At 31.5% G+C, this 17036-nt stretch overlaps 1 protein-coding gene across 1 annotated transcript in view; it reads left to right on the top strand.

Annotated features, from left to right (window-relative positions):
* The window catches only part of LOC143236012 (dual serine/threonine and tyrosine protein kinase-like), a 71247-nt gene extending 54945 nt beyond the window's left edge, over window positions 1–16302 (top strand). Inside the window, exons 8-17 of the mRNA XM_076474204.1 lie at window positions 1082–1188; window positions 3099–3161; window positions 4385–4615; window positions 5081–5156; window positions 7999–8155; window positions 9740–9902; window positions 10888–10971; window positions 11254–11503; window positions 12634–12789; window positions 14038–16302. Coding sequence (XP_076330319.1) covers window positions 1082–1188; window positions 3099–3161; window positions 4385–4615; window positions 5081–5156; window positions 7999–8155; window positions 9740–9902; window positions 10888–10971; window positions 11254–11503; window positions 12634–12789; window positions 14038–14120 — 1370 coding nt within the window. The 3' untranslated portion in view covers window positions 14121–16302. The remainder of the gene's footprint in view (window positions 1–1081; window positions 1189–3098; window positions 3162–4384; window positions 4616–5080; window positions 5157–7998; window positions 8156–9739; window positions 9903–10887; window positions 10972–11253; window positions 11504–12633; window positions 12790–14037) is intronic.
* The last annotated feature ends 734 nt before the right edge of the window (window positions 16303–17036 follow it).

The following is a 17036-nucleotide window of genomic DNA, read 5'->3' as shown; positions in this document are numbered from 1 at the left end:
AGTAGTTGGAAAACTATCATTTTACACTCTTCTAATTCTTGTATCCCCAGGGGATTAGATGAAGAATGTAGTTTTAAAACATAAAAGGCTTAATACTAATGTCTTATGACAAGTAAATGTAATTATAACCATACTTTGCCAACTTGTAAAAGTCATTCACGCCATTAATAACTGTTGCCATATCAAGTTTTAAGTTGCCAGCACTTGTCACAAGGCTTGGAACAGATTTTGTTTGGTTTTCTAATGAATGTTTTACCCATTAAAAAAAACAAAAAACAACTACTTTTTCCTAGATTATTATTATTTTTTTCTAAATGTAATTTTCAACAGTATAGAACCTCTTCAATTCCCTGTAGAACTTGCCAACTTTATGACATTAATTTGTGGAAAGGTGAGCTTACACGTTAACAGTGATAGAGCAACAGAGTTGAGAACAGATGGAAGTGGATCGAGAAACAACATAAAATCACTATTTCTGAATTGATTTTCAGGTCTAGAAATTAAGTTTATTAATTGCATTTAAATGATTAAGAGATTATGAAAACTGTAACAACCACACCATTTCTTTACTGAGTTTCGAATCATATGATTAATTCAGGACATTTTCAGTGATGAAGTTGGTGAGCTGCAGAAAATTGAAGAGGATATAGATTGTTGAAAACTGCATTCAGAGAAAGATATTTACTGTAGGAGGAAAAATTTGTTTTATTCATTTAAAAACAAAATGATTGTATTATTTAATATTTTTTTGGAAATATTGTGCAATTAAAGGTCTTGATTTTGTGCTTGTGGGAATGTTAAGGAAATTAAGTTTTTGTTTAATGATGAAGATTTGTTTAATAAATATGCATGAATATGAAAATACCATTTGTATATAAGTAACTGGTAAGGACAGAATTTCCCAATAACTAGTATTAAGTCGTAGCATTGATATAAATAATGTATTAGTTGATTGCACTTAGAAAACATTTTACTAATTTGAAATAAATAATTTACTAATTGAAATAAATGTAATTAGGGCTCAAAGAAATCTTTCTTCAGTTGATGTTTTGAGACAACATTGTATGTATTTATTTGTCAGGTACCTTAGAACGATGCTTATCTAGTTTGGAGAAGGATTGCTATGAAGGAGACAAATCGGTTCCAGCCAGTAATGCTCTTAAACAAATTCTGAATTCAGCTTATCAGGTGAATGCCATTTTTAATAAATTCTGCAATGTAACTATCTACTTTCAAATAATAAAATGATTCTAAAATTGATTGTTAAATATCCAGACTAACTGCTTGGTATTATTTGCCCTTTTTTTTTTGCATTGTGTTCAGTGGTGGTAAACTCGTACCCAGATGAGCTACATATATTTAAACAGATGTTTCATGAATTACCTGATCAATAAGTAATTAATCAATGTAAGAACAAGTATGTTGTTACCTGTATGGTAAAGAGCAGAAAAATGAGATGCTAACAGTGTTTTATGATGGAGGCAACAGTAGAGAAGAGATGCTAACAATGTTTCATGATGGAGGCAGCAGTACACAAAACATGCAAGCAATGTTTCATGATGGAGGCAGCAGTACACAAGACATGCAAGCAATGTTTCATGATGGAGGCAGCAGTACACAAGACATGCAAGCAATGTTTCATGATGGAGGCAGCAGTACACAAGACATGCAAGCAAGATTTTACGATGAAGACAACAATACACAAGACATGCAAGCAATGTTTCACGATGGAGACAACAGTGGAGAGGAGACATCAGCAGTGTTTCATGATGGGAGGCAACAGTATTTCTATCAGCAGATGTAAATAAAGATCACACATGATAGAAATTAACGACTAATAAAGTAGAAATAATGGGATATACTGAGTCTTGGTCCCTAGAAGCCTGACTTTGACTTCTCACTTCATTTGTGTGAGGGATCCAGTGGGGTTTGTCTCACATTCATATAACTTTCTGATGGACTACCAAACAAAGGTCAGTTTAAAGACTTGACACAAACTGTTTTAAGGTCTGTACTTTAGACCATGTGTTGACACAAAACTGGACTAGACTCTGTACTTGACTGACTTTACTACTAAATGTTGAAAGTGATATATATTCCAAGTACACTTAAAGTGAAATGTCAGAATATACTTATTCCAGTCCAATATTGTGGTGATGATGTAAGCATCACTTTCATATTCACTGAGATCCAACATCCATGTGAGAAAACCTAAACAATCTACAATACACCGTAAATCAACAGAGAAGTGACTTACCTAAGAAATAGGTTAATAAAGGCCAAGAGTGAACTACATAGAGGAAATATATCCAGAATTCAGATTATATATTAAAGTTTTAGAATGGTATAATTCATAATAAGAATGTAATACAATCACTTTTGGAATGAAATCTTTAGTGGTTAACATGGAACCAATTCAAAGATATTATTAGTAATCGTTAGTTTTAATTTTGCAACTAATCACTGGATTTGTTTCCATTTTCCACAGTGTTTCGTATTTTAAAACAATTGTTACAGCTTTCCGTTAAAATTGTTAAATCATTGTATAGTATATTATATGACTTACATATTTATTGATGGTAGTTTATTGTGTAGTTTTAGTAGGGCATTGTTCTGTATTTCATACAGTGCTGTAGAAAGTTCTATGAATTTATTAACTTAGTAAAGAATATATTTTTAATAACCTTTACGACTACTAAGAACTTATATTTCTGGAATAAACTAATATTAAACAGCAGTAAAAGAGATTTTGCTGTATTTTTGTAGTATAATTTGACATTTTCATTCTAACTATTAATACATAAAAATTGATTAAAATGAATAGTTTGTTATCTAGTTATAAAAGTCATTAGTATTCATGTTGGTTGTTAAACATTTTGAGACAATTTGGGCATTTTGTTATCAGAGATTTCACTCATTTTCTCATGGATATGTATCAGTACCCTCATGAGTATGAGTTCATGTATGATGAGAAATCTTCAGGTTATGTTTGTTCAGCTAGAATTTTCTTTGTGCATGATGAATATTAAAGTTGATGCTTCAGATCTGAAAGTCTCATGTTGATAGTTTAAATAATATAACTTTCATTTTACCCCTAGGTTGAGCTGACAATTAAAACAAGTGCGTCTGTTCTTAGAGTTCTTCTTGAAAAAATGAAGCAGGTATTGTGTAAATTTCATTATCTACAGTTATTATAAGAGTGATTTAATTATCTTTCATTTAATCTCGGTGAACTCGGCAGGTGGCCCAATGTAGCTTTGCAATAAAAAAAACACATTTAATCTCTTGTTTTTCCTATTGTAGTTGGCATGTTTTAAATAAATACTGTTAATGTTTACAGTTTACCTTTTGGAATGGGCATCCTTTTGTGCATGTGTCACGAGATTTTAGTGAGTAACAGTGAACATTTGATTAAACTGATTTTTTATCATGTTATACAAATAACTTGGTATAAATGCATAACTAATAACCTAAGTTTTAACATTATGTAAATTTAAATTTTTAATATTGTAAAGCAATATTAAAATAAAATCCTAACTTTCCTGTAGTGTGAGAACTGTGACATTTGTTCTCTTTTCTCCACAAAGTATGAAATTTAATGTAAATTACTTTTTATAATGTTGTCGTGTCTCCCAGGCAAAGGATAATTTTTTATAGTGTTTGATTTTATTTTGATACAGAGCCATAAAATACAGAATCAGACCCATCTTGCCAGGCCTCTTTTCAAAAATTTCTAATTATTCTCTCTGGCATTTAATGATATATTATAACTAACAAAAAAAAACTATCAAATTACATACTATACTACATTGTTTTTGTGCACAGAGAATTGTCTGTTTCATTTCCAGTTCAAACTTTATTTCCATAGGAAACACATCGATTACTGCTTGTTGCAATTTTTAATGATTATCATTACATTGTTTAAATGCCATAACAATTGTGGTAGTTATGAAACATTGTGTACTTTTTGTGTGTTATTGTTCTGTGTTATTTGGTGCATTATTTAGTTTTTAAGAAATTAAATGTGAGAGTACCATTAAAGGAAAAACAACTTATGTGGAAAGTGTTTGTTTTTTATGTACAAATTAAATTAAAATATTCTTATGAATTAATGTCATGTTGAGTTTGATTATTTACAAATGGCTTTATATCTTCAATAATTACAGAAATTGTTCTTGTTATAAATGTAACATGATAGTTGTGTTTATTGATTAAAATTTATTGTGTATCAATTTTTCCCATCATTGATTAGTCAGTATCTCTCTCATCATGTGTTATTTTTTAATACTGCTTTACAATATAGATAAAATTTTACACCACAATATTTGTTTAGATTATTCATGAAGTAAAACATTCAGCTGAATATGAAAATTGTTTTTTTTAGTTGGTTCAAAGTCTTTTGTGGAAAACACCCCCTATAATAGACACAGATTGGAAGCAGAAAGTAGCAGCTGATATGTTAGTTAGTCTAAGTGAATCTCGTCTTGCTCGTTCCATCTGTGCACAGTTCCAAGATCGATTGAAGGCTTCACACGAGCAGTTTGCAGCATCCCTTCGACAGTTAGAATCTATACACTCGGGACGACTTCAACGCACAGAAGAGCTACGGCTGAAGGTTTCTTCAATTCTTTTGTTTGCAGAATTATTCTGACATTATTAAAATTACTTTAGCTTTCCTGGGAATAAAATTGAACACTTTGTTATATCAGCACTCTACTTTACACTCCATAAACATAGACCGTAGACTCTGTTTATCATTACACTATTTACACAGACTTAAAAATGTTATTAATAACTTAGTAGAAAGAATGTAAGTTCTTATGCTTATTCTGTCACAGCTGATTATTATAAGAAAGAAAAGTTTCGTTTTTTAAACTCTCTCCATTGGTTAGGAAAAGTGATGGAAATAAAAAAATAATTCTATGAAAATAATAATTTTATGCTGGTTGTCCAGAAGTCCTTATGTCATCTGTAATCTCATAATGTTATTTATATTAATCAATGATTCATCCTTCCTAATACTTAGAGTTCTTTTACAGAAAGATTGCTACTACAAATGGTTTTCTAATATTGTGTACAGGTTAGAAAACTGTATGCTCCCAAAATTGCAAAGTTTGCTTTGGAATCTACTTCACTGAGAGACTTGGTTCTTTTTGGTAAGTTTACTGCTGGTACAGACATTCTGACTTTGAAAAGAAACCTAGATGTGTAATTTATAACTACTTTATGAAACTGATACATGCTGGTTCTATGGCAATATGTATTTCATGAATAATTCTGTTTATCAGAATTTGTATGCTATTTCGGACTTTACTGTATTGTGATACTAAGGATTCCTAGAATAATTGTGTATGTGATGCTGGTGTATATTAGTTCTAATGTTACAGTAAACATTTACACATTAATATTTTGCTATAACTCAATTACGGACAGTATGGCAGGTGTGATGTATCTCATTTTGTTGTAATAAGTATAAATCTCTTAACTCAATTGCCACTGGTATCCTTTACTGCATATCACAAGGTTTGTGTCTTTCATTCAAAATGTTATTAAAGTACTTTTTGTTTACGTTATACCAATTAATATAGCATAAAGTCTTAGCTAATTATCAACATTTTAATATTACATAAGTTGTATGTAATTATTCTACAAGAAAACATTTTTTAAAATCCTGAAATTTCCCTGGTGTCACACATGAACATTTTCTCTAAGCATGTTATTTTTTTATCCACTTCCATTCCAAAAATGTGAAATTATGTGTAAATTACTCACTATAAAATCGTAATTTAAAAAAAAAAAAAACTTTTATAGCCTTCAATTTTTTAGGTCACAGAGCTATCAAAATACAGACCCAAACCATTCATGCCACACCCACCTTTCACATCCTCTCTTTCAGGATTTGTTAATAATTCTCTCTTACATTTAATTATGTATTACCTATAACCATTAGAAAGCAAAGGTTTTCATATCAAAGGATATGTTGTATAAGGTTGTATTCTGAACTAATGATTAGCTTGGATGAATTTGTTGCTTAGTTGGAAAACCACAAATTTTTAGATATGTAGGGGAAAATGTATCTTAAGGCAGCTGGTGTTGGTATTGAAACTTTTATTAAAATAAAGTACAGAACAATGGTTCGACCTTCTTTGTTAACTTGCAGATGATATGAGAAGGTTGAAATGTTGTTCTCTACTTTATTTTAATAAAAGTTTTAATACCCATACCAGTTGTCTTGAGATACATTTTTACTTTAAGTTGGTTTCTCGTCATCATAATATAGAAGATATCTACTTTTGTACAGTGTTAGTCTATTTTATTTGATACATTATTTAATTAAATAAAAATTTATTGTATTACTACCAGTAGCATAAAATGTAGGGTTAAGTCTTGTCAACAGCAGTTAAGAAGAAGATTGAATAAATATTTTATTCCTTGTCTTTTCATGTCTGTTCTTTATTTATTATTATAAAAGTAACTAAAATGTGAAAATGGGGTCTTCTTATGTTAGTTGAGATAAAATAAATAATGTATTAAAAATGTTTCATGCAACATGCAAGTGAGCAGCTTGTAGTAGCTTGAGGGTAATGTAATTTGATAACATTACGTAAACTGCATGTTCTCCAGTGATTTAGAATTTATGATGGCACAGATAGTAAGTAGTTAGACAGTTCAAAGGGCAATAAAATAGTGGCATTAAATTTTAAATGTATGTATAATATTACCAGCTTACAATTACTTAGGATAAACAAATGTTATTTCATGTTACTAATTGAAGTTATTTTAGAAAGAAAAAGGGTAATTTAGATTTATTGAGATTTTATTGGTGGTGGTTACAAGATCGGTTAAATTGACTAAATTTTATAGAGATATGGTAGAGAAAATAATAGCTAAAATATAAAGTGTTACTGAAAACAAACATTTGGAATGTATTTAAGAGGTTTTAGAGATTGCACAAAGGACACTTGATTTTTGAAATAAGAAACAGTAATTTTAATTGTAACATGAAAAATCATTTTACACATGGACTATTCAAAACAAATATTTGATATATTCGTAGACAAATCTTTATTTTGATTTTTTAAAATACTTCATTAAAAATATGATTTTTTTTGTATGTGAAAGACTGTCAAATTTAATAAAGGTATACACTGTATTGAAAGTTATGTGGTCAGTCAAACTGACCAAGCCCGTGTTTAGAGAGTTAATAATATTGATGTCTCTGGTTCTATGGTAGTAAGAATAATTTTCTTTATGATATTAATATAGGAATGTGTTGGTTGAAGGTTATTGACAGAGCATTCGTGTGCAATACTTGCTGTATATTACAAATAACTTGCATATTTTAGAAGTAATCTGCTTAAAAGGTAAATAAACTGCCACACTGGTCAGGATGACCCTCTTGTGTTCTGTAAAGTAAATGTCTTAATGATACCTGCAGTCTAGACTAATGCTAAGATTGATAGTGTACTTCAAGTAGTTAGCATTTTACTTGTTTGGAAAGACTGATATGTAAGCAGTGCTTCACTTATTGCTACTACAAGATTTCTATTGAATCCATGTGGAAGTAAAGAATCACTACATTACAAATACATTAGTGAAATGTACCAACAAAAAACTTTTAAACTGTTTTTATTAAAGAAAAAAAAGTAACATAATTGTTTTAATTTGAAGCTGTAACATCACTGTAATGCCAGTAAAAAAATTAAACAATTACTTTAATAGACATAGCTATAGTTAATGAAAAGGTGAAGGGATCTTTACCTGACATCGGAGAATAAAAAACCAAAACCTATAAAAACTTGATTCTTTTATTTTGGTCTGATTTAAAGTAGTCTTTTTGTATATCTTGCCATTATGTAGTGTAATGTGGAAAATAGGATATTTCTCTTTGAAATATCATATTCACTGAATGCTCTTGAAAATTGTAAACATATGAACTTTTTGATATTTTTAAATACAATTGAGTATGTTGACAGTGATGTCAGTCTCTTTATCCAGACATGCCTCGTCTTGGTAGAGAGATTGGTCGAGGACAATACGGAGTTGTGTACGCTTGTGAATCTTGGGCTGGGTTCTCTCCATGTGCTGTGAAGTCTGTGGTTCCTCCTGATGATAAGCACTGGAATGATCTAGCTATGGAATTCTATTACACTAGGTAAGGTTAGTGAAAAATGGTTACACTCTAGAGCAGCTGAAGAACAGATTTTCCTCCTCCTAATTGAACAGTCTATTGAGGACCATATTTATCAGTGCTAACTTCAGATAGTGTGATGCTGTCCTTAATGTCAAACCACTGACCATAGGGAAGTAACTATTTAGCAGATGTTAAAAGTTTGTTCACCAGTTGTCGATTAAAGGCTTATGTTCATAGATCTCAACAGTATAAATATATATTGTATTGTTGTTGGGCTTAGGATTCTTCTACAGGAGATACCTGTAACTTGTTGGTGGTAAATTCAAAGATAAATGATAAGCAAACTCTGTTTGCTTTGAGAATTATATATACGTGTGTGTGTGTGTGTGTGTGTGTGTGTGTGTGTAAACTAGTTAAACATATGTACAACAAATTCTTTACATTATAGAGATTGTAGGTATATCATAAACACTATACAGTTCTCTTCTTTTTGTCAAAAGTCCACTTAAACCGATCCAGTTAATTTAGAATTTCAGTTGACAAATCAAACTATCTTTCTCTGTTTCTGTGACACTAATATTCCTTGTATAATTCACTTACAATCTTTGTGCAAGTTGCTAATCCAATAATTGTTTGGCCTTGTCTGTTTTAAATATTTTCTATTCCTTTTGCCAAAGCACTTTCAGGCAAGTTTATTTGTGTTAGAACTGCATTGATGGAATAAATTATTCATCTTGCCTCCTTTCCTACTGTTAGTCTTACTCTAACATATTAATTGTTAGGCCTATTACTTCTACTGTAGTTAACTTCACATGAAATAACAAAAAAAAAACCCCAAACAATCACAAAATATTCATTCCCAAAATAAACTAATTAATACATACACAAAACAGTTTTATTAAATGAAAGTAGTAATCAACTGTATAAAAATGGTGTCAGCTGCAAACTTTTTTTTTCTGCATTTATGTTAATTTATGTTAATTTGCACATTTTGGTTTCAAATTTGGAGAGGTGTAAAAATAATACTTGAAATGTATATTTTTGTCTCCCACAAGTTACTGCTCAAACAAGCCCTTCATTGTGTTACAAGAACTTGTCGGTTGTGCTGGATGATTAGAGACAAAAAATTCTCTGGAGCACTATTTATGTGCGCAGTATAATACTTTAAAAATGCTGATCACAAAATTTTTAATGTAACAAATTACATCCTCGTTTTAAATATCATGCACTTATTAGCTAGAACAAAAACTAGTTGTGAAGAAAACTGAATAAGTTGCACAAAGATAGGAGTTAATGTAAACTAGTGTTTTTTATTAACTATTCAAATATGTTTCGGTCTTTAACTTTGACCAAATGTTTTTTATTTTTTTATATCAACTTCATTAGTTAATGACGTGAACTGAAGCATTCTAGGCTGGTTAAAGACCTTTTAAAAGCTGCCCTGCATGCGTATCGTGTTTTCTACTGTATTTTGAGATCTCGAAGTCACACAGGAAAAATATTTATGAAGCACTTCCATAATGTAAGATTAAGTAATTGATTTTTGCATTTTTTGTTCTGTGGGTGAAAAGCTTTAAGTAGTTTAAGACATCTGTACTTTTATAGGTGTATCGCAGAACACGAGCGTGTTGTCCAGATTCAAGGCTCCGTGATAGACCACTCGTACGGTGGAGGGAACACTCCGGCTGTTCTCCTTATTATGGAAAGATTAGAGCGAGATCTTCACTCTGCTTTAAAAGCAAAACTAGACATCATTGCAAGATTACAGGTAAGGAAATGAGAAACTGCTATAAAGAAAAATAAAAGTGTGAAGTACCCAAACTGTGGGTTTCAAGCCACTAGTGGGTAACTATCAGGGGTGTTGCAAAACAAAACACACACAAAAAAATGTTTAAATCACTTTTAGGAAAAAGAAAAATAGTATTATTTGCCTGTGTCAAAATATATTAAAATTGTAAATCCATCCCCTCAGTTGATCATGGTTAAATAACAAATTGCTTAGCTACTCGGGTGAGTTACAAGTTTTTGAATCTCTGTACACTCTTGCACTGTTGCTCGTTACAGATTCATAAGTTGAACTTTTGTCTTGCTAAGATAGAATAGTGAGGTAAATCAGTTTCATCTTCTACCTTTAGTTCTTGTGACTTGTTTCATATTTCTGTTGGAAGATATTTCATTTTTTATTGTAAAACTTCATTATCACAACCACAAGTTTGAATTTTCATACAAAAGTCTAGGAACAAAGTTCTTTTCTTATTGAATTTAAAATTAAACTGAAACATTGTAAGTCTTGGTACTCAAACAAAGTTTTTATAAAGTGTTCCAGTAGTCAGTTTTCCATATAAATGTTTCTAGCTTATTTTCTGGCTCTGTATTATAATTCAAGTGGTTTCAAATAAATAGTAAATTATTTTGTTGGTAGATTTTTTGTTTAAAACAAAAAGTATATAAATCAAAGTTCACTATTATGTGTGGTAAATGGTAGTAAAGAGTGTAAGGTTGTATTACAGCCCATTTGAAATACATTCATGTGAAACCTTCAGTGATCTTGTACTGAATTTGACACTGTTAACAACCTGAAGATTCAGAACTTGAAGTTGGTTATACACATTTGTTTTATATGGACTTGGGTATAATTGCATTCTGTTCACATTACCATTTCCTGTGACAAGAAAGCTTTATGAATATATTTGATTGTTACTGATTTGTTGATAAGTAGACAGCATATGTTACATATTTAGGTACTTTTTTAGATTGCACTGGATGTGATACAGGGTATTAGATTCCTTCACAGTCAAGGTCTTGTTCACCGAGATATCAAACTGAAAAACGTGTTGGTAAGTATTACCGTGGTATTACACTATACATGTTCATTGTCGAGTAGTAATTAATTCTTTGGGTATTAAGTCAATACTAAAGACAGTATGTCCAAATTTTATTAAAATAACATTTAATCATTTTCTAACATATTTTTGAACAAGTAAAATTACCTTTTATTTATTTTGTATTTTATTTGTATACTTTTATTTTATTAGTGTTTATTCTAAACAGTAGTTAAATTATGATGGAATGCTGTATTTGTTTCTCTTCAGTGACTGGGTTATAATTTTTTTCTATAGCTTGACAAGAAGAATAGAGCTAAAATCACGGATCTCGGATTTTGCAAACCTGAAGCCATGATGTCTGGAAGTATTGTTGGTACTCCGATTCACATGGCTCCAGAATTGTTTAGTGGTCACTATGACAACAGTGTTGATGTGTATGCATTTGGAATTCTCTTCTGGTATCTGTGTGCTGGTCATGTGAGACTTCCTTATGTCTTCGAGCAGTGTCAAACTAAAGATCAACTTTGGAATTGTGTGAAGAAAGGTGAGACCAAGAAACTGTTATGAGTTTATTATACCTGTTAAGTTTGATTGCAGGAAGTATTTAATTTTATTTTGGTCACTGAGTAGTTGACCACGTTTCATTTCATAAAAGCAGCTGCTAATGTGAGATTTTATCATGACTATCATAAAACATTTGTGCTCTTATGCAGGAATCAAACTCATGGTTCTAATGTACCAGTCAAACTCATCCAATATCTGTAATTACATCTATACCAACTTCAAGGGGAATTTTTTATAAAAAGCAAACCCTGTTAGGACATTATCTGAGCATGTGGAGTGTTTGGACTCCTAGGATTGTGTGGTTAGGCAGGAGAGCATAGTGTTGATGCCAGATTCAGTGATCCTAAAATCCTACTTTTAGACCCTCATCATGTCCAGATGACTTTCTAGGGATGTTTTAACCCCTCTTATTTAGGTGGCACAGTCATGAAAATACTAACCATTCGTTGGCTATTCCAGTTCAGTCTGCCAAAACTGTGGGAGATGTTCACAGACAGACAAATATACAACAAGAATAAACTTATAGTAATATCACTGATATAAACTATGAAATGATCACATTTCTTCAGCTTTAATATCAACTTAAATACTATTCTCTTGAACACTTTTTTCTACCTATTTCTCATTAGAGCATGATTAATCCTCCAGTTAAGGAAATTTGGTTCATGGTAAAGCTTGACTCATACCTTGAACTTTCTAAGTGTTCATACATTTGTTGTTTTTTTCAGTAATCATTTAAGATTAAGGTACTTTACTGAGTTAGAGAATGTCTTGACTGTTTTAACTACTTGTACAAGATTTCATTAATACTGTATTTGTAGTTTAAAATATTTATTTCATTCGTAAAATTCTTTTAAAGAAACACAAGGTTAAAGTTGCAGGTTTGAATTTCAAGTTCTATTTTGTGTAAACAGTTTAGTGAAGTAGTGATTTCTTTTTGTTGTTGTTTTGCTAATAATTTTTTGCATTTCCAACTGAAAGACTTTTGTTTTCAAGTTCCTCTTGGGGAGGATGTTATTTTAGAAATACTTTCACCACCAGTAACAGTCTGTGTGATTGAAACCGTGTGAAGTTAGAAACTGTTTCTAAAGGTCATTAGTTTTTCTGTAGGTGCTCGTCCAGAACGTTTGCCTCAGTTTGATGACGAATGTTGGCAGCTAATGGAAGAGTGCTGGGCCAGTGATTCTTTGAAACGACCTCTTCTTGGTGACGTGGAGCCGAGGTTGATGGCTATCACGGAACGCTACATCACTAGTTCTGTAAAATGTAAGTATCATGTCCAACACAGATGGTCACATTTACACAGATGTAGGCCTGTCTCATTCACTTACCCTTACTTGTATGTACATCAACTTGTAACTAGCTTATTAAGCTTGAACTTTGAAAATGACTGTTTTCTAAACATGAATTATTCTTAGATTGCATATGACACTGAGTGTGCAAAATAGCATATGGTAGGGTCATAGTCTTTGATTCTTACAAGCCAAATTGACTCTTAGCCATGTTGGTTCTTCCTGTGGACAATAGTTTACTAGATAGTTGTACACCTGGATCTGTGCCAATTTCTGTTCATTCATTCTGCAGAGATAAAGAAATAAATTGTTGTTTTCTTTTAAATCAAATTATGATCAGTTTGAAAGACCTAATATTGTGTAAAAATATTGTAAAAAAAGATTGTTACAGTTGTGTTGTGGTAAGAATAGCCATGTTGGTGTTGATGACCACAACTGTTGCACTAAAAAGAAATTTTATATTGTGCAGAACTGGGCATGTTTATATTAGTTTTTAGTGATTGTTTTAAACCAAGTTATAACAAAGAGAAAGGTAGAGTATTATGTTTTTAAAGACTTTCTATTTCATTTATTGTTATTGCATATGTACATATATATAATTATTACAGTAAAGAGAAGTGCTATTTTTATATTTTGTTTTCATAAGGAATAAACTGTCAGAAGTATAAGGGAAACAAGTTTGGGCATGTTCATACATCCTCTACAGCCTCAAGAATATGCTGAAACTGGTTTTGTTATCAGACTTCTGACGGCTTGTTCTGTTTACTGTGGTTTTTCACTAACTTTTACACACAATACTGTTTTTTTTTTTATTGTTATTTTTATAACTTCTTTCTGGTGTTGGAGTTACATCACTCATTATCAGTAAGCTTCTGGAGAAATTATATTAAAATAATGGCAATGGTAGCATACTGTTAAGTTAGTTTTAGTTGACAAAAATCAACTTTCAAAAATATGTTGTAGTAACTGATATTTATATATTCCAGAGATTTTTGTATCACTTAAAATAAGTTCTATTTAAAAATTTGGGTTTGATCTCAAAGAAATAAAAATTCAAAATCTTTATAAGAAGGATATTCTAAAAAATATTTATTTTGTAAAATGTAACTCTGTAAATATAAATTAAGAAATTTATATTATAACTATAGGAATGCATCATATTTCATTTAATGGCCACTTGTAAATTTATTGTGAATGATAGCTGTCTCTTCTACATCCAAAGGTTCTGATGTGAAACAAGAGGAAAAGGTGGTACACCAATTGCCTTCTAGTCCCTTCACCATGCTGGAATTTCATTCTGGGTAGAGATAAAAATACCATCAACATGGTTGATTCAATTGAAATTAAACAAATGGAAAACTCATCTGTAACTTGGAGGATAATAATCTGTTAACAATCAGGAAAGGGTGTGCAACACTAGGAAAAAAAAATACCCTTCATATCCATGCAGATGCTAACAAATGACCAATCAGAACAGTGACTGAATGAAGATTGTGTGTTGAAATGGAGATCATAGAATTTGGTGCAAATTATATTTTTGTTAAAATGTTAGAACATTAAAGTACTTTATCATTAAAAGATAAACAAAAACAAAGGGAAAAATTCTATATAGATTTTTTCTTTCTTATGCTACCTGTGATTTATGACTGTATTTGAGTTACAGATATCATCAAAATTAGAATGTTTTAAGTGAACTCTAGACCAGGGTGATTTTTTTTTCAGAAATTTCTTAGAATTTCTTATGACACTTTTTGGCTTCAACACAGTGTTAAGCCACAAAAAGGTTTCTTTTTCTCAAGGAACTTTCCTGCAGCCAAGTAAATTTTGTGGGAAGTTCCACTTGCCCAGTTTTTTGTCAAAACCTTGACTTCTTGTTACCAAGGTAACAGTAAAAGAATATTGCCCTACTCTAGATTGTTATAAACAATTACGTTTAAAATTACTACTGAATTTAACTTTGTCTTCCATGGTAAAAATGATGAAACATTGGTTTGATTGCTACTTCATATGATGACTTTTAGCATGAGTCTTTCACACACGTCCACTTAAGTAATTTCTCAGTAAGCTGAACATTTGAAGTGTGACTTTTCTATATACAAGTGTGTGTGCATGTTCATCTGGTTAGCTGTGTATATGTTATGTGTTTACACCTTAAACCAGTTGTTGTATGAGTATCACATCTGTAAGATTTGGGGTGAAACTTAACCTGAAACTTTTTTTTTGCTATGAATATTTTTGTCATAATATACATGAAACTGAACTATCCAACAGTCTTTAAGTTAAGAAAATGCTTATTTTCACAGTAGAAATCTATATGGATAGAATGCTTTACTGTTAACACACTGACAACATGATAGGTACAGTGTCTTGCTGTTAATACACTGTCAACATGATAGGTACAGTGTCTTGCTGTTAATACACTGTCAACATGATAGGTACAGTGTCTTGCTGTTAATACACTGTCAACACGATATGTACAGTGTCTTGCTGTTAATACACTGTCAACACAATATGTACAGTGTCTTACTGTTAACACACTGGCATAAAAGTTAGCATCTTGCTGTCAACACACTGACAACACAATAGGTACAGTGTCTTGCTTTCAACACACGGACAACACGATAGGTCACAGCATCTTGCTTTTAACACACGGACCACACGATAGGTTGCGGCATCTTGCTCTTAACACACGGACCACACGATAGGTTGCGGCATCTTACTCTTAACACACTGACCACACGATAGGTAACGGCATCTTGCTCTTAACACACGGACCACACGATAGGTAACGGCGTCTTGCTCTTAACACACGGACCACACGATAGGTAACGGCATCTTGCTCTTAACACACGGACCATACGATAGGTAACGGCTTCTTGCTCTTAACACACTGACCACACGATAGGTAACGGCGTCTTGCTCTTAACACACGGACCACACGATAGGTAACGGCGCCTTGCTCTTAACACGCGATAGGTAACGGCGCCTTGCTCTTAACACGCGATAGGTAACGGCGCCTTGCTCTTAACACGCGATAGGTAACGGCGCCTTGCTCTTAACACACGATAGGTATCGGCGTCTTACTCTTAACACACTGACAGCATTATATTTTGAAAATCTTGAACAATATTAGATATAAAATAAAAATGTGTATGAACACTAAAAACTCTGCCAAGAAGACATGAAATAAAAAAATGTTTTTATAAAAACATCTAATAATTAGACAAACTTGGTTTTACAGTTTGGATACCATGAGAGTTTGGTAGGTAAACTGAAGTTTACTAAACTACTTCGAGTTGTGGTAACTCCAAAGTAAATTAATCTAAATATTTACAAGCATTGTGAATTTCTATAACAGTTATTTTTCGTCTTATTGTACATGCAGGCATGTATTGTATTCATTGTTTTGGCTATGCAGTAGTCTAAAGAACGATTTTAATTTTTGTTACTGTATTTTTGCACTATTAAAAACATCACTGTATTGGTATTTTTTTCAATGTCTTATTATATTTAAATAAGTACACTAACCTCACTTGAAGTGTATTCAGTGTACTGAATTACTTTTTGAGTAATTAATAATCTACTAAGTGCTTTGTATTCTCAATGGCATCAGAACCCAGTAGCCCAACACGTTATTGTTACAAAATGATCAACCAATAAAAAAATTACGAAAGCATTGTATCTTTACACATAGAAATAACTGAGTAGATGCAGTAAGCTGTACTATTTTATTTCTGGACATATTTACTATGAAGGTTTGTTTTAGTTCTGTATTTTATATTTTAAGCCTATGTTCTATCTATTGCACCTTGTTTTCAATAATAGTGATAAACTGAAATGTGATTCTTTGTAAGCTCCTGTTTCTCAGTTAGCTATAAAGTAATTGTAAACAAAATCATATCCTACACTATTTAAAATTATATTTGCGTATTCTTAGATTTTTGTTGTAGTGTCAGCGTGAAAGAGAGGAAAAAACAACAGTATAATGAAAGACGACGTTTTACCTTTGTTCACCAGTGGGACAGGGATAAGTTCACGGACTTACAACACTAAAATCCAAGGTTTCATTCTCCGCAGTGGATACAGTAGCTAGCCAAGTGTGGATTTTCTCTATAGCAAACAAACCAAACGGTCATTTTATATTTTCATGAATAGATCTAATGATGGCCACATTCACCGAATCTTTCAGTGCATGTGTGTGTGCTAACAGTTTTCCAATAT

This window comes from Tachypleus tridentatus, chromosome 13 (genome assembly GCF_004210375.1).
Source record: "Tachypleus tridentatus isolate NWPU-2018 chromosome 13, ASM421037v1, whole genome shotgun sequence".
NCBI lineage: Eukaryota > Metazoa > Arthropoda > Merostomata > Xiphosura > Limulidae > Tachypleus > Tachypleus tridentatus.
This window is presented reverse-complemented; position numbering and strand designations above follow the sequence as displayed.